Source organism: Carettochelys insculpta, chromosome 4 (genome assembly GCF_033958435.1).
Source record: "Carettochelys insculpta isolate YL-2023 chromosome 4, ASM3395843v1, whole genome shotgun sequence".
Classification (NCBI taxonomy): Eukaryota; Metazoa; Chordata; order Testudines; family Carettochelyidae; genus Carettochelys; species Carettochelys insculpta.
This window is the reverse complement of record NC_134140.1, coordinates 89,979,387-89,998,026: the sequence shown is the minus strand read 5'-3', so window position 1 is coordinate 89,998,026 and position 18,640 is coordinate 89,979,387. Positions and strand designations below refer to the sequence as shown.

Here is an 18,640-nt window from a genome sequence, read left to right as displayed (position 1 = left end):
CATTAAACACATATGACATTCTCTTATTCATATAGCGCTGCATCCGTGAATTGCCTTCTCCCTGTCTATGACTTCTAAAGAGTGAATTTTGGTGTTTGAAAACTTGAGGCCACAGGAGACTTTCTTGAAAGCTCTGGTTGGAGCCAAACATGAAGTCTCTGCATTTACTCAGGTTGTTTGGCATGTGCTCCTCACAATTCTGAATTGCCAAATTTTTGCCATTCCAACCCTATGTGCCTCAATGGACCAGTGTGAACATTCTATAAGTTTTGAAGCACCAAAAGACAGTTTTGGAAGCTCTGTAACCTCAGAAATTAGAAGCTCTATAACCTCAGATTTCGTAGTGGAAAGGTTGAGATCTGATTGACTGTTTTGGGCTAGGTATAAAAGGTGCTGTATTAAAAACCAAGACTATCTTACAAGAAAGCCAAGATCTCTTTCATAGTTCCATGTATGTATTTTTCAATTAAAGTAGTAGAACTAGTCACATTTTAGAAATGATCAATGGCTACCAAACCCTTTTTCTCACTCAGACAAGAAAAGACTGATTCAATCAGCATCAAATTTTCAGAGTTAAAATAAAAGGATACGAAAGTGTTTCTCAAGGAATTCTTCCTAGGTGATGTTATCCTGCTCCATATTTCTAATTTCAAACAAGATATCTGAATTTTCAGTGGAAATGATAGCCACAGCATCCTTGCAGCCTCATCAGGGTGAACAATTACACGTTTTTGTTTTTGTCTTTACATCCCCAGAGAATTCTCTTTTGCTTTGGCCTCTCCACTTTCTCACACCCTCTAACTTCTGACAGCTCTCTCAGTTCCAAAGATTTGATTTATTCTAGTCACACACAGTCTACTCTGTTATGCTTATTTCCCTAAACAATTTACACTCACAGAGAAGAGTTCAAAGCTTTTTTAAAAATTTTCCAAAGAAAAAAGGGAAATTTCATGATTCTGAAATACAGGTCTGACTCACAATCTTCCCTGTCTAAAACAGCTTTGGATACACATTGTAAAATGGCTCAGAGTAAACACTGACTTTGTTAAATCCCAATTTCAGAATAATCTGCATTGTAAAAATCATCACTGAAGTTACTGGACGAAAGCCAAAATTCTGCAAACATGCACAGGTTTAACTATGATACCCTGAAATCAACAGGTTTACTTCTCCAGTCATCGTGACTCTGGACTTTGGCCTCAACTCAACAAGGTAATCAAGCACATGCCTAATCTGAAGCGTGTGAGTAGTCCCGTTGAAATCAGTGGGACTACACATGTGTTTAAAATCAGCTATATGTTTAAGCAGTCACCTGAATTAGTGTCAGAGAAAGGACTTTATCCTTGGAACTTCAATTAGCATTTTTCTACTACTAAAATCCCCTCAAAAGTAGTCTAGGGAACACAATATTTTGGGAGAAACGATACATAAAGGGAATGGGACTGCGGATAATCTTCAGGTTGGCACATGAAGAAAGGCTAACTTTATTCATTGCAAAGTCTCACTGAGTTTTATGTTATAAAGGACTGAAGACAAAGCTCAGTTTTTCATTTCACTCTTAATTTACACCAGTTCCTGAATAACAAGAACATATCTCCACTGGGCTGGCTCAAAGTAAAAAGAAAATACAGAAATGAGCATCACAACTGGCACTGACCGTCGGTCTTGTTAGCAGTCCCAGCAGAACCCAAGGTATGAACTTGCATGCAGACTGAACTAACCTCTCACCCTTAATACAGGACTCCACTGCAGTGTTTGTTCAGGTGATTGGCACCTGATTAGCCCAGCCAGGGTGTCAGCAGTCACACTGAGTTACTCTGCTTTGGTAGTGAACTCCCCGGTGCATGTCGCTCAGGTTTCTCTAGGCAGACCCCCTGGTTCTTTGTGGTGCAGTGTACTGCATCACTCTGTGATCCTTCTCAGCCTTTTGGGGTGCTACAGGGGAACTGTGGCAAGGGAATATCCACATGAGAGTGGTTTAGTCTCTGTCTTCACAGCAAAAGTGGGTGGGTTACCAGCCTAAATGAAAGCAGTACCAAGGGTTTAGCCTAAAGCCCCAGGAGCTCCAGCTCACTCAGGCAAGAGGGTCTGTATATAGATGGGAACTGGCTTAAAAGAAATAGCCATGTAAGAGCCAAGTAATTCTTCAGTGAAAATGTATCCTTACAGGTGGTCCCTCCAGGGTACATTTGAGGTACACTGGTGAGGCAGTTTGGGGCAGAAGGTGGCACTCTTGCTACCAATACTAGTTAGCTTTAAGAAAAATACAAAGCACCCATCGTAACAGAACTAGGACTAGTATAAATAGATGACTTGAAGTACTAGAGTGTGTAATTCAGCTTTGGTGGCAGATTTTTCCAAACACCTGGAACTTTGGGCTTTTCACTGAACAGTGAGGTACTAGCACACTTACCAGGAGCAATATTCAACAGCACTGCCCCCCACACAACCGAGGTAGAACACCCTCTCCAGCACAACAAACCCAACGCTGTTGTGTTGGGAGCCATCTCAGCAGCCCTATGTGCAAAAGCCTCCTGGGTCCGAACAGACATCAGGCACTGCTCCTGGCTGGGGTCTCTCAGCATACGCTTTCAGTGAAGAGCCCCTGGCTATTACTGCTCCTTCCTCATAGCTGAGATTCCATGGCCCAAATGCCAAGCTCCTGGGAACACTGAGAACCTCTCAGATCTTCCCCTTAGTTTAAACACAGTCTCCCATAATTCCAGGCTTCTGGGCACTCTGGGTTCAGAGTTTTGCTCTTCAGAGGCCCATGACAGTGAAAGCACACAGACTTTGCACAACATTCTGAAACACCATTACTATGTACTATGTAAGAAACACACAGACCAAGAAGGACTCAAACACACAAATGCATTTTCCCTGTCCCAGGTTCCCTGTCACTTTGGACTGGAGCATTCACTAGTATCAAGCAGAGTCTTCTAGAGTCTCCAGGATCCTTCCCCTGGAGCTCCTTGCTTATTCTTGAGGATCACTGAACCTCTCTTTGTCAGCAAGCTTCCCCTGACCTGGGCTGATCTCACAGTTGAACAGAATACTACTGTTACAAAAACAGTCCCTCTCTCTCCTACCCAAAGCTTCCTATCAAAACAAAAAGGCAGTCAAGTAGCACTTTAAAGACTAACAAAATAATTTATTAGGTGATGAGCTTTCGTGGGACAGACCCACTTCTTCAGATCATAGCCTGACCAGAACAGACTCAATATATAAAGCACAGAGGTCCAAAAATTGTTTTCAGGGTTGACAAATCAGAAAAATTGTTATCAAGGTTGGCAAATCAGCAGAGCAGAGGGAGTGGGGTGTGGAAGTTAAGAGTTAGATAAAACAAAGTATGTAAAAGAGTCCTTATAATGAGCCAGGCAATTGCTGTCCCAGTTCCCCAGAGCTTCCTGTGTGGCTTTGTGAGATTCCCAGTTATTCTTGAGTTATGTGTTCGCCTACCAACACCTGGGTTTTTTGTGGTGGTACTGCTCTGTCTGTGATTTTCCACTGCCCATTTCGTCAGCCTCCAGCAGAGAAACGTGGTTAAACTGGTTTCTCCACTCAGGCAAACACTTTACCATACCTGTTGTTCAGTTAGAGCCCAATAGTTAATGTTAATAATTCTCCATTGTCCCTGTATTTGTGACAGCTCCTGTCACCAAAGGTTGGATTCCACAACCAGCTAGAGGCATCCTACACTACAGGTTGAATTTCTCTTATTTAAAACTCTCTCATGCAGTAAACTCTGTAATCCCGCAAGATTTTAGTTAGCCAGACGACCACTTACCTTGGGTGTAGCCAAGTTTCCCGTGGTGCCAAAAAGTTTGTTTGCAGCCACTAGCCCTGATTCCCAGTGTTCTGTGCTGTTATTTAGCTCTATTTTACCTCCCAATGTCTTCTAAAAGCCCAGTAAGCAGTGCAAGTGTTGGTAATGTGCTAGAAAATATCGATCTCCTATCCTCTGGCAAATTCTCTCGTCTGGCACTAGTCAGGACCCGAGGGTGCTGGACAAGAGAGGTCCAACTTGTAAAATCTGATAACAAAAACAGAATTCCTAAGCTACACATAGACAAATTCGCCAAATCATCACAGATGGTAAACACAAGAAATGGAGGAGCTCATTAAGAGAGGTCTACTACTGCTGTGCATGCAGGAATGTTTCTTAATATGTTAAGTTCCTCTCACTACCATCAGTTTAAGACTCTGACAATTATCCAATTATTCATGTTCACACTGAGCTAAACGGGGTCCTCTCTGGCTACATACCTTTTCTCCTAAACATAATTAATATGGTTCATCAAAATCTAGGAAACAAGCTAAAAGACTTGTTAATAAAGAGGTCATATGCTTGTGACATCTCCATGGAATATTATATAGCCCCACTTTTACTGATAAAATGGTGTATATATCACACATAGCAAATGATGCAAGTGGTAAACGTGTGTAACTGTTCTATTTATTATAAACAGAATTTTACAGAGGCAGATGCGTATGAATTTTAGATATATGTATATAAACCTACCTATATACTCTAGCTTTATGTCAATACAGAAATAATACTCAAAATTTTTGGATGTACATGTGTTGTCCTTACATAATCTGTTAAATAAACTCATGTACCAGCAGTGCTAAATTTGTAATGAAAGACATGCTGGGGGTTCAAGTAATTTCTTTTTTACTTTCATAACGGACATGCCAACCCAAGAGGTGTCCGGGCAATGAACTGTCCTGTCTAGTGGAGCTGGGGCTTAGTCCTCACAAAAATTATACATTGCGTACCAGTCATGATATTAATATATGCTCAATGTCAATCATCTGACCTAGGTACCACAGCAGTACCTATTGTTCTGTATACCCTCTTTGCTTTTAAATGATCTTGATTTTACTTATATGCATGCTAGAATACATATCTATAAAACATGTGAATACATATCAGAGGTAAAAAATATATATTTGGAGAGTAACAATTAGAAACTCACAGAAAGCTATAGGTATACACTTATTTATATTTTGAAATTTGTTTCAAAGAGCAACATAAGAGTTTTCCATTATGGTTACCTATAATCTACATCTAATCTGATATTCTAGGGCCTTTGACTCTCTCTGCATCCTGGTGCAAAACATCTGTCATTGGATTTTGCTTAATATTACTAACAGATCTTTTCCCATCTTTGTGTTAAGCAATCTATTCCTGAATGAGCAGACCTCAGAATAACAACACTTTTCCTGTTTTCCAAAAAATTAATCTTCAGGGAAGCAGTAAGGAAAGGGGTAGAGAAATACTCCAAATTCTATTATTTTTCCTTCTCCACCTCTTTGAATATTTACTATACATACACCTTTAATGATTCATGGGGATTGGAGGGACCTTTCTATATTAGAAGCAATATGTCTCTAGTTCTAACTCTGATCAAATCATTTAAAATGAAATGCAAAAGTTTATTTTTAATTTTTGAGTTTTTTCCGATATTGTTTCCTTATAAACTACAAAGATGCCTTCACTGCTTTTTTGTTAAACATGGTTTTCTGAAATTTTAAACTGTAACAACAGGATTATGAAGTTTTGACTTCCCTTCTTTTGTTGAAGAAATATAATGAGACAGAAACAAATATGGAAAGATAATATCTGAACTAAACATTTTTCAGCCTTCAAGTGAAGGGCTGTTAGATTTTCCACAGTGGCAGCTTTCCTCCTAACTGTTTGATAGGTGTTTGACTCAAGCAGGTTTAAAAACAACCCAACAAAGAAAAGAAACCACAGAGCATTAGATCTCTTTTCCTCTCAGTTAAAGGCTGGAAAGCTGTAGCTCAGATTTCAGTCTGTTTCGATGTCATTATCTCACTATTAGACAGACCTTCACGAAAAACAGAAAAATTGGACATGTAATTTCAAATGCAGAAGACAAACAGAAGAACAAACCTTTGAGCTGCCTTCGTGCGTCAGAGACGAGCACGGAATTCACTAGCATATTTGTTTTAGCTTTTCAGGTCACTCTACAGAGCGCTTGAAGGGCTCTAAGGTGGAAAAGATATGGTCACCCTACTGGTAGACTTCAAAACTCAATGGGTTAAGGAAATGCAAAACCCTGCTCTCTTCACATATAGATTAGCAACATGAGTCACAATTAATTATCTCAAACCGTGCTCAAAAGGAAGCACCTACTGTAGGTGGCTGTGGAAACAGCTAATTTAGTAAAAGCTGTTTGGACTAAAACTAACAATAGACAATTCTATTAGCATATCATTACATCACAGTTCCTGACATACTTCAGCAGCATACCTTCCCTGACATGTATCACATTAACTGCAGGCCTGGACTGCTTATAAAACAGTAGATTATTTTCTGTTGTCCTTTTCAAAATTAACAAAACAATGCTCAGGTGATCCTCTTCCTCACACGGGTGAACAGTCATGCAGGCTAGCAGTTTTTCTGACAGTCTTTCCGTGGAAGTTAAGGCTCCAAATCTGACTGAACCCTAATGGTATGTCTATTATTGTTATTGAGGATAATTATTTTAGATCAGTCTGCTTTTATGCCCCCACCCCCAGACCTCAAAACACCAGTCTCAAAGTGGTTTAAAGTGAGCAAATAATGGCAAGTCATTCAAGCCAAGGAGGTAAAGCTTATTTTTATGGGCTAAATCACAGGGCAAGCCACAGAAGACGACTTTATGCATCTGGAAATTGAAAATTGTTTTTTTAAAGAGTCATCTGGGACCACTTTGACATTACGTCAAAAATAATCTCCCTTAGGGCCTGATTCGAGGAAGTACTGAATGCCCTCAACTATAATCTGCTTCCTAGAGTAGGAATAAAGGGCATTCAGCTTCCCTTCTATTACCAGCTCATGCCACTCAGCCAGATCATTTCCAAATACTCTGCTTCAAGCTGGCTGAAACATTCACTTCCCCACCATTGAGAGAAAAGCGATACAGCTAAACCCTCTCTTAGGATGTTAACATTTTGAAAATTAAACAGCACACCAGTACTAGATGCAAAGGTACAAAAGTCAGACAGAGGGTGCAACAAGCTTTCCGAGGTGAGACTTCAAAACCCATCTTCTCTATAGCTTCCCTGTCAAGCCACAGTCAGTCAATGCACAGAGTACGTCAGCTCGCTCGCCATCAAGAGCGTTCGTTTGATGTCACACTGAAAACGAGAAGCTGCTGCAAAGAAACACCTCCACTTAAAGAAAGAAAACATACAGAAACCTGTCAGAAGCAGCTAATGCTGAAGCTTTGTGCTACTCTCTCTTTGCTTGTCAACAAATGGTGCACATGCTTTTCATAAAGTGTGTCCTGTATTTGTGCTTACCTGGCCCAGGGAAGGAAGTGTTGCATATGCCATTGGTTGGTTCATCATGCCTTTCTGCTTCATAATGAGCAGGCGTTTCTGTTCCTCACTAAGGTGTGTCATCTGAGCTTGCATCTGCGGCTGCTGGGATTGCTGTTGCTGCATGTACGGCATCACAGAGTTCTTGCTGGGATTGGCCATTGGTGGGGTCATTCTCTGGCTCAATTCAGCACTAAAATGAGTCAGAGGTTTAGTGTTACCATAAGTAAGCATATTGGGCTGCTTGCTTAAAGAGTTTGTACCCAAATTATTCGTCTGTTGATTGATAATATTCATGTGATTTTGAGGGAGGTAGTTGTTCATTGTAGTCTTCTGTGGATTGTTTGCCATCGGAGGCACAATAGGATTTTGGTTGTTAAAGGCTTGGGGATACATCATTGGACTATTTGGTTTGTCTGCACTGAATGGTCCTCCATACGGACTAGATGGAGGTCCCACAGGTGACCAGCTTGAGGCTTGATTTGGATGCTGCTGCTGCTTCTGCTGCATGAGTTTAGCTCGTTGTTGTTGCTGTGCTGCCATTTGTTTAAGTTGTTCAGCTGGAGACAAGTCAGCACTGGGTATGGCCACAGGACCAGGCCCTGAACTTACAACACTTACTGCTGCTGGACTAATAAGATAACCATTTCCAGGTCGTGACTGAGTTTGACCCGGAGTATGGGCTTGGTTGGGAGTTTGGGGTGACTGGACAACACAATTTGCTGGTGAGATGGCAGGGATGGGAGCTGGTGGAGCACTGGATACGGAGGGTATACTAGACGCTGTAGAGACATTTGTAAACGGAGGACCTGAAGAAGAAGGCCTCACCTGGGGAGACCCCATTGGTACGTGAGTGAATGGAGAATGAGACGGATCGCTCTTAACGCTTGCACTTTCTTGAGTCTCAGCAGCAGGCCTGGGAAATTCTGGCTCCTTCTTTTCTTCAAAGTCTTCATTGAACAAATCTTGTATGTCATCTTCTGGTACAGTGTTGGCTAGCTCATCTATTAACTCCTGCCACTCTTGATCATTCAGATTAATGTCTGAGAAGAGCTTGTTTTGATTTGAAAGGGACGTTTCAGAACTGTCTATGCAGGTGGGGTCATCCAAAGGTTCTTGTTTTAGTTCTTTGTTTTGCAGGATGTTAAAACTGTCCTCAAGCTCACTGCAACCATTAACCTGGAGCTTTATCTCTGGAAGTCCACCATTTTTACTCAAGTCCTCCAGGCCAGAAGCATGAGTTCCACTCTTCTGCAAGGGTAAAGAAGGCTTCATGTCCAGCTGGTGAAGAGGAGAAACTGAAGGCAAAGGCAAGTTACTGGGCAAGCTATTGATTGTATTGATCCCCGGTACATCCTTCCGTATCCGCTTGCTGGTTGGAGAGAAACTACCATCACAGACACCATTCTGCTGCTCTCCATTGAGGGGTGAACGTGCTCCTTCCAGTTTCCTCTTTACTGTCTCTTGTAGCTTGAAGGAAGAAACAAAAAGAAAAAAGAAAAACCAAATAAGCCACATACACCCATTTGTCTTTTCAAACAACCATGTTATGAACTTTGCAACAATAGTTTTCCCTCTTGTTTCTCACAGGTTTTAGAAATTCTGAGTGGGGAAAGTCCTTACTTTGAGGTCCAACAAGGTCTGAAACTTGGAGACTTGATGCTGAATAAGAGGTGCAGAATGCTACTTACAGGCGCACTGCTGCTTACTTTGCCATTTGAAAGACTTTACCATTAAGCAGGGGTCAGCAACCCCTGGAAAAGTGGCACATGAGCTGATTTTCATCAGCATGCAAGGTGGAAGCCCAGCCCCGCCCTTGCTCCCCATGCAGCCAGGAGCTTGCTCAAAGCTATGCCACCTGTGAATTGACAGCAGACCAGCTAATGCTACCAACGACCACCTAAGTAGTGTAGCTCTGCGTTTTAATTTATTTATTAACAAAGCTGTTGTAAGTAGGACTATTAGTGTCTTTAAAAACTATCACCAGGAGTCGGACTATATATTATAAGTCAAAAGGTCAAATTTCAGCACTCTGCCTCAGAAAGGGCGCTGATACCTGCAATAAGTAGCAGAGACATCTTCAAAGTAGCTTCCTTTACAGAAAGGGCTGATCATTTGCCCTATGAACATCAGGCTTGTGTAAGCTTGTCTAAAGCTGGGCCCCCAAAAATTAAGTCAACAACAACAACAAAAAATCATTAACCATTCCTAAAAAAAATCTTTGTTTCTAGAAAATTATATACTCTATATATTATAGTTATTCCAAACACATCAGCTGTTTTCTTTTAGGGTTTAAGACAAATGATTCATTTAAAAAGTTCTATCTAATCAGCACTCTGCTGTAATGTAGTAGACTGTGAGATATATTTGAAGTTGGTCTTAAATTGTAGAAATTAAACATTGAACTGATTCAGATACTCAGAGAAACAAAATCATATATAAAAATAGTTTTCAAAAGCACCTAGCATGCTAGGTGCTATCATAATATAAGTCATAAAGAACAAATAAAAACAACACAATAGCAATAATCACTTACGTCCACCAAAACAGTCATATTAACTTTTTACATGAAAAACAAACCAGTTAACAAGTATTTTAACTCAGGTTGATACATTTATATTCTTTCAATGCAACTATCTACAATTCTACCTCATGCTGTGTCTAATGTTAAGTCTACAGCTTACGTGCAAGGCTAAACTAGTAGTCCTCTTTTGCTAAAGCAAAATCAACAACGGAGGAAGTGAAGAGGTTACAATTCTAGAAAACTTATTTAGGATACATTTGCACCCTTAATATTAAATTCATGGAGAACAAAACAATTAAAAATGGATAAAAAAATCTTCAGTATCTTGCTTTTACGAAGAGCTTGGTTATTCATCTCCCGCCCTTTACACACGAAAGGTTCTCAACTTTTTCCTTCCCACAATTCTAAATTCGGACAATATTTTTCTCCAGTAACTTCTCATCCCAGAGTTCTCTACACCAGTTCCCAGGATACTTGGAGGAAAGTTTGGTCAACCACAACTGATCAAAGAACTCCTGGGGGCAAGGGCTAGGGAGTTCTTCATACTTCCTCCCCCTTTGTCCTTCCTGGATGCTCAGAGTAGAATAGAAGCACTCAGTGCTTGAGTTCATCCTAACTGCGGAACAGGAAAGCAACATGCCACTGTCTCTTCTCCCTTTACAGGGGGATCCTGCTGACTCGCTCTCCCTCTTCAGTGTGTGCACATACTCCAGAACCACTTTTTTGCTGGGAATGAAATTCACAGGACAAGGCCTATGCATCGTGAAGTATCAGTCTGAGGAGTCAATTGATAGCAGTAAACAAATACAAATAAGGAAAATGCACCCAAATTGTGCAAGGTGCCCATGTGCCTGGATGAAAGGTACAGTTTGATGTTGCATTGGCTGGAGGAACAAGGTGCACTATGGAGCTGCATCAGCAAGGATGAGATAATTCGGAACGACAAATTTGTGTACATGACCAACCAGAGATAACAGGCCCAAGCACTGGGGATATTGAGGAGACGAACCAACAAACATCACCTGAGGCAGCTTGTGTACTCCCAGAGCTCCAGCCACCAGGCTTCACTCACACCAGGGGCTGACCACCCAAGGATGAGTGAGTATGATGTGAGAAGGAGCATGGAAAATTCTGCTGGCAATTTGGGAATCCAAGGATTATATTGAGGAATGGTTGCATGGTGTGGCTCCCTCTCTGTAAGGTCCTGGTATGAAGGCTTGATCAACCTGCACTATCACAAGGCAGTTTAATAATCATCTCCCTGCCCCTGGCAGCCCTCACAGCCACCCAGAGCATGCCATGGCAGCGCTTTGGTGGCAATTTACAAGGTCCAGGGTTCTGGCTGACACCACTGCTGTAGTAGTAGCAGCCAGAGACCCGGGCCCTTTTGAAGAACTGGGACAAGGGCAATCGTCTCCTCTCCTACCCCCATGCCTGGGCCTCAGTAGGCCTGGTTCCAGTTAAGCAGTGTACATAGCGTGTAAATGGACATCCGCAGTACCCAGACCTTGGCTGGTCCTGTACACAGGAATTAATTTAATCCTTTATAACAAGGAAAGGAAAGTCTGTGTCCCCCCCAAAGCAAAACATCAGGTTCTGCTCCCGAGCCCCAGCTCCTGCCTCCACTGAAATGTATTAGAGTAGGAGAAATTTTTAGAGGGACAGTATCAGAAACTGGTTAACGTGTTGCTAAGTAATTAGCGGCTGTCTCTTATAAGTAAGGTTCTGTTGGCATATAGACATGAGAGTTTGTTGCCTGTTACCAAAGAAGAAAGAACCATGTATATATATCATAGTCCTATGCCTTTTAACAACACATATTACCAGGAAGTATGGGTGATGTAACGAGGGAAAGTATAATACAGCAATGGTGACAGAGAGATAGCCATGTTAGTCTGTCTTCTATCAAAACAAAAAAGCAGCCATGTAGCACTTCAAAGACTAACAAAATAATTTATTAGGTGAAGAGCTCTTGTGGGACAGATGAAGTGGGTCTGTCTCACAAAAGCTCATCACCTAATAAATCATTTTGTTAGTCTTTAAAGTGCTACATGACCGCTTTTTTGTTTTGACAGAATACAACAAGCCGTTTACACAATCTTCTACTGTGATGGGTCAGCCCTGCTAACATTTCTAACTGGCTAAACAGACAAACCTCTTTACAGATAAACAAGATAAAACATAAGCCAAAAGCCAACTAAAATCTCACTGGGGTGAGTTCCACACCATGGAGTAGATTAGGGTTAATCACTCTGCTATTTTACTTTTTGGGCATATCTGGGTTACTTTATGGTCACCATCCCCAGCTGGACAAATGATCAGGAGTGTGTTGTGAATTTCCTTTAATTCTGGAAAAGCAAAGTGATTAGCTTAGGAATGAAGCTGAGCGTCTTGAAAATGTGTGTATTCAGCAGCATGTTGTACAGATGTGAGACATGGGGGATAACAGAAGACTCGAAGAGGATATTGACGTTCCAGAGAAGTTGTTACATAAAGATCCTGAGAATAGGATGGATGCAGAAGGTTACCAAAAAGGAATTATATAGGAAGATAACAGCCGAAAGAGAACCTACTGCAGAAGGTCATACAACAGAAGTTACAGCTATTCAGGCATATCCGCAGAATGAAAGACGAGTGAAAAGTCAAGACCCTGGTATTCAGCATAATGGACAGCTCCAACAGGAGAAGCAAACCCTGCAGAGAATGGGTAGATGGTATAGTAGATTGGTGTGGAGCTAGTCTACAGAAACTAAGCCGCTCCACACTGGATAGGAAAAGATGGAAGGAAATAGTGAAGGAGGCATCAGACACCAATGGATGCTCAGAGCATGGTGGTTGTTGTTGATGATGATGATGATGGGGTCACCATTCCTATAATTTGACTCCTCCCCAAAAGTCTCACTATGGCTCTAAGCAAGCACCCTCCTTCAAAACTAGTGCCAACAGAAAATCAGGACCCATCAGGTGGATTTGTTATAGAATAAATTTTAAAGGTTACAACTAGCTGATCACAACCATGTGACATTAGAGCTACAGGCAAAGAGAGAGAATCCCCCAGCTGCTCTTGAACCAGTGTCACTAGCATGTGGCAGTGTATTACCACCAAGGCATTGAGCTTGTTCGAATGATCTTTATATAGCCTTAGCTCAGACTGCACAAACCAACAAAGGATAACACGGATGTGTCATACTCTCTCTTCTCAAGTACAGAAACAGCCATTTCCAAGTTTTCCTCCTGTAGAACTTGAAAAGAAAGGTTGTAATGTTCTAGCTCCAAGAAGTCTTCAGTGAAACAGCTCATAAAATAACTTAAAATACATACTGAAAGCTGCTAGAGTGTCTTATGCTATCATCCCATTCACACATCACCCCCTGTACCCAGTTTCTACCTATCTTCATTTCAGCTATTAATCAGTTAACAAGTCCTTTTCTGTCTCCCCTTTACCAACCTCCTACTATCCACCAAAATCCAAACAAACAAGTAGTCGTAACTTGTTGTGCTCATAAAAGAGAAAGAGAAGACAATGGTGTAGGATGGAGTTAGCAATATTTCTGAGGCGGAGTGCCTAAATTTGACCTTTTGACTTCTATGTTTGGTCAGAGTGCTGATGATACTTTTGAAAGTCATTAATAGTCAGAGTGGAGGGAACAGACAAGGATATCAGTGCCAGAACAGGGAAAGCAACAGCTGCATTCAAGACTCTTCATACCATACGAGGATCACAAATAATATCTGGGAAGACAAAACTGCAGCTCTTCAACACAAATGTGAAGAGTGTGCTCTTGTATGGATGCGAGATCTGGCATACTAAAAAGTCTTCAAATCACAAGCTACAGACATTCATAAACAGATGACTGAGGTACATCCTTTGCACTGAATGGGAAGACTTGGACACAAATTAGGAGCTTTGGAACAGAACAGAACAAAAACAACTTGATGTTCCAATCAAGAGAAGAAAGTGGGAATGGCTGGATCACACTCAGAAAATCATCATCCAGCATAGTCCGTCAAACTCTCAAATGAAACTCACATGGAAAACATGAAAAAGGAGGACCTCAGGCAATGTGGAAATCTACTGAGACTGAAGGACAAAAAGTGGAGTACTCTTGGGATCAGCTAGAAGTTTGGTCCTGAGACACAGTGAAGTGGAGGAGGCTTGTAGATGACCTTTGTGCCACCTGGAGTACAAAGGTTTCAGTTAAGTAACTCAAATAGTCTTACTTACACCAGCTTCATTAATAAATAAATTAAAGGCAGAACTTTACCGTGTAGGTGGTGGTTGGTAGCATAATCTATTCTTTTGTTAATCCACAGGCAGCATGGCTTTGAGAAAGCTGCCAGAGGCATGGGGGAAGAGGGGCAGAGCTGAGCTGAGCTCTCGCCTCAGCTCCACCAATGAAAATTGACTCACATGCCATTCTTGGCACATGTACTGAGGGTTGCTGATCCCTGGAATAGGGAGCATTGCAAAGAGCTGGCTGCATGTAGAGATTCCCAAGAAAATTCTCTGTGGTCCTTAGTACAGAGTGACTACATGCTAAGTATTTGAATCCATCTACAGTGCATGAGCAACCTTGTTGGAGGACCTGCTTACTGTACTTGTAGTCCTTGGAGAGAGTTTACTATGTGGTTTGGTCCTGTAGAGCAGATAGAACTCAGCTGTGTTTCAGCCATGTCTCTGCAGTGTGCAACTTCTGGGGTAATGTGATTTAGGGGCAGGATTAAACCACAGTTAAGTCCTATCCACATTTGAGACTGAAGGATGTATGGTCTCCCCAGGTTCCCCTACCATACTTATTTCTGATGTAAAGCTGGGCCCTTTGTTTCCCCAGAATAATTTCATAACAAATACCTGCCTCACATATTGGGCTATTATACTCAGGTTTTTGGTTTGTTCATTTATGTTTTCTTCAGATAAACTTGTCAAGTGGTCATTCAAGATAACAACAAATATGTTGCATGATAGCAGAGGACATGTGGTGCTGAATTGTATTCAGTCTATTTGGGAAAACGTTGAAGGTGATCATTTAAAACATGAGTTTGCTAATGAAGAGACCTATTTACAGGTCTCACTGTACCATTAAAAGACATATACTAAACTCACTGTATATTATACAGGCAAGCTTATGAAAACTAACACAAATCAGTGCCAAACAACCTGCAACAACTTTCCTGCCACTACTATTTCTTGAAGATTTCCTAATGTTACATAACTCGGCTGTCTGACCATACACACATACATACTCCCTGACTTCGGGGGGAGTAAAACCAGGACCAACATATGAATATTAATGGCTACATTTTTTTATTGCAACAAAAAGCCACAAGGAAACCAGTTCTCTCCCCATGTCTGAGAGCAGAGAGAGCATTTTGGCACATGAAAATAAGTGGACCCTATTCTAAGTTCGCATCTAAAATTGTTTGATTTTCGTAATGCATTTTCAGCATTTCGGGACATAAAAAAATAGTATTATCAAAAGGCTAAAAAATAAACACTTGTGTGGTTTCTTTTATTCGCACTTTGACATCTTACTGACCAGTTACACTAGACAGAAATACTGAGGCTGCAGCTACACAGCCCACTCCCTTCCAGAAGGGGCATCATAACAAGCACAGGGGAATATTCAAATGAGGTGCAGATTTAAATATCTCATATCTTATTTGCATAGTCCCATTTAGAACACTAGTTCTTCCCACCACAGCATCTGAGCTAAAATCCTCAGAAAATTATCATTTTCCACATTGTTCAAGGGGGTGGGTGGGTTGTGTAGCCATAGGCCAAGCGAATGAGGCACTTGAAGACAATATGGTGGTCAGCAAGTTTGAAGAGGGTAAAAGGGAAAGCTGAGAGTGCCTCAAGCGGACTGGTGAGGACCCCTCTCTTTTGGTATAAAACTAAAGTTTCTCATTAGCTCACTTTAGTACAAATGTTTATTTTCATTTCATGACTCTGAGGAATAGTGAGTGGCTGAGAAGTTTTGCAGTGGACATAGGATGGCAAACAGCTCTCTGCACTCTACCCTGCTTTTGTATAAAATCCCAATACGTCCCCTTTGCCCTCTGGGAACAAAGCCTGGATAAGAGATTCTACTATGAAATACCTTCCATCTCCCTCAAAGGACCAATATGTTGCCTGTACATGCAACGTGCAGTTTGCATAAAGCAGTTATTTGCAAGCAGTTTGAAGCTTCTCTCTAAGAGCAAAAAAAAAATCCTGATGCATAAAATAAAACCTCTGAATGCAGGTAGGACATTATTCTTATTAACAGACACAATCTCACTGATGGGACTCCATTTCACAGCAGGTTTCTACCACGAAGTGGAAAAACAGAAGGCATGGTGAAGCAGGGCTCAATACTATTTTCATATCATTAGAGGAACGTGGCGGAACAGGAAAAGACTAAACTTTAGTGGGTAGCTTTTTGAAGTGAATCCAGAGGGTGTGAGTGTACACACACGAATACACACACTCTAACGGCCTAATCTAACCAGTTTTGAAAATTTCAACAGGGCTGCAGCTGGCACAGCACAATGTATCAAAAACACAAACAACAGGCCACTTGAGGCTGTCGGCTGAGCTTTCATCTGCTGGGAGAAGCTGCTCTGTTTCATCCCACCAGCAGCAATTCATTTTTCAAAAGAAATTAGACCAAGGTGCTGTTGTTATAGCAACAGTCAGAGCCATTATACAGCCCCATCCCCCCCAAACTCACTCTGACTTCAGCGGGCTGCTATTTCAATTATGTATGGGGAGTGACCAGGACTGCTGCTGTTTAGTCCTTTTATTGCTCTTTCTGAAAAAGCTCTAAGACTAAATTCTCTCTTTCCTACCTGGCTGTTAAAGTCAAACACTTCATAAGAGTTTAACACAGTTCCCCTTATGCTTGATGGTCAGATGATCAGTAAGGCCGTGGACAAGATGACTCCAGTTGCTGTTACAGATGTTTTAATCTACCAGCTGCATAATGGTCATGTTGCCACTGACTTTTTTTCTATTGTTAATCCAGCTCTGGCCATTTCAAGCTTCGTGTTACATGGTGTGAATGACAACTATGGTGTGTAAATCCTGAAGCTCTGCTGGATGCAGTCAGATGAGACTCCGTTCTGTAGCTGTCCTTTGTTCTCAGGGGAAAAACAAACACTCAAATGCCAAAACAAAAAAGCAGTCCAGTAGCACTTTAAAGACTAACAAAATAATGTATTAGGTGATGAGCTTTTGTGGAACAAACAAACGCCAAAGTGAAGCTCTGTGGTAGAAGAAGCACATGTAAACAGAACACAGCTTAATATTCCCTTTGTAGCACTCTCAGGATTCAAGCTGTTGGGGAAAAACAAAAAAAAGATCTTTTCCATCCCCTCCATTCCATTGCAGATGAGCTGACCTGTCATCCATCTGTGTTCAAATGAGCACAAGTTGAATCCTGCTGTATCCAAATTATTTGGATTGCCATTGCCCAAAGAAAGCCTGTCATATTTTTCCATCTTGGGCCATGTGAACAGAAGAGAGATTTAAAATGCACAATAAATGCACTTTCTGAAACCTGTTTTATGCAGGTAACATCTCCAACAGTCAACCTAGACACTATCCTGGTGAGTTGGGTGGGCTCGTACAGAAACTCTGCTTCCAGTGACTAGACATCACAGCTATGTGTTTGATCTATCCTGCGAAGGGCTAGAAGAAAGCCACCAAGTCTTTGCTGCCGTTTTAAAAAGCACTATACATAATGCTTGCCAGCAGTCCTGACCAGAATAAACCTAAACTCTTAACACTGGGCAGGAAGCCACATTAACTCTCATAACACTGGCTAATCCCGAAGAGTTGAACAATGTGGAAAATGATAATTTTCTGAGGATTTTAGCTCAGATGCTGTGGTGGGAAGAACTAGTGTTCTAAACGGGGAGGGTTTATGTCTGCTTGCAAGCAGGACAGAGCATTATAAGCCACAACTCCCGCCAGGGCTCTCCCTCCATCTGATCTATCTCCCTCTGCTGCCAGATGACAGATTAGTAATCAGAAGCAAGAATGGGATCGAGAATGAGATCGTGTTGGGAGGTCAGGCTGAAGACATAGAGCAACTGTGACAGACCCAGTTGCAGAGCAGAGCAGTGGAGGGTGGTAAGGACTCCAGCAAGATAAAGCAGGCAGACAATGTGACTATCAAGGGAATCGGAAGAAGCATGGATTTTAGTCCTTGGTTAGGTGACAAGATGTAAAGTATTTTATTAGGAAACAGAAAGGAACAGAAAAGAGCAGAAGAGGACGGAGACAGAATTCCTGTGGGTGTGGAAACAGAAAAGGAGGGAGTACTGTAGATTACTCTACTTGTATCTAGCTGTTGGCTCCACCAGTTCAGTGCTGAGATTCGTTGGAAGAGCAGCCCAGAGAAGTTTACTCTACCACTGCCCATACTGTGGATAATAAATAAAGGCCTTCAGTCTCCAGGGCAGTCACTCCATGCAACTTTTGTCCTGCATCTCACGAAGTGGGTCTTTGCCCACGAAAGCTTATACTCCTACATTTCTGTTCGTCTATAATGTGCCACAGGACCCCTCGTTGCTTTTGCAGATCCAGACTAACACAGCTACCCCTCTGATACTTGACAGCAACTTTTATGTAAATATTAGTTATATTACAATAAAAGGACGAGGGCTCAGTTTTAATGATATTCTTCATATTTTTTAACCACAGAATGTACCTATTTTTACATATCAAAGCAGTAAAGAGTGCAGTTTGTGAGCTAGACAGACAGGAGTAAGTGTAGGAAAAAATATGTTGCTCAGATT

The 18,640-nt window shown here is 41.5% G+C and overlaps 1 protein-coding gene across 1 annotated transcript in view; it reads right to left on the bottom strand.

Moving 5' to 3' along the window:
- The window catches only part of MAML3 (mastermind like transcriptional coactivator 3), a 393,985-nt gene that overhangs the window by 160,342 nt on the left and 215,003 nt on the right, over positions 1-18,640 (bottom strand). Inside the window, exon 2 of the mRNA XM_074993282.1 lies at positions 7,315-8,802. Within this exon, the coding sequence (XP_074849383.1) occupies positions 7,315-8,802 (1,488 nt within the window). The remainder of the gene's footprint in view (positions 1-7,314; positions 8,803-18,640) is intronic.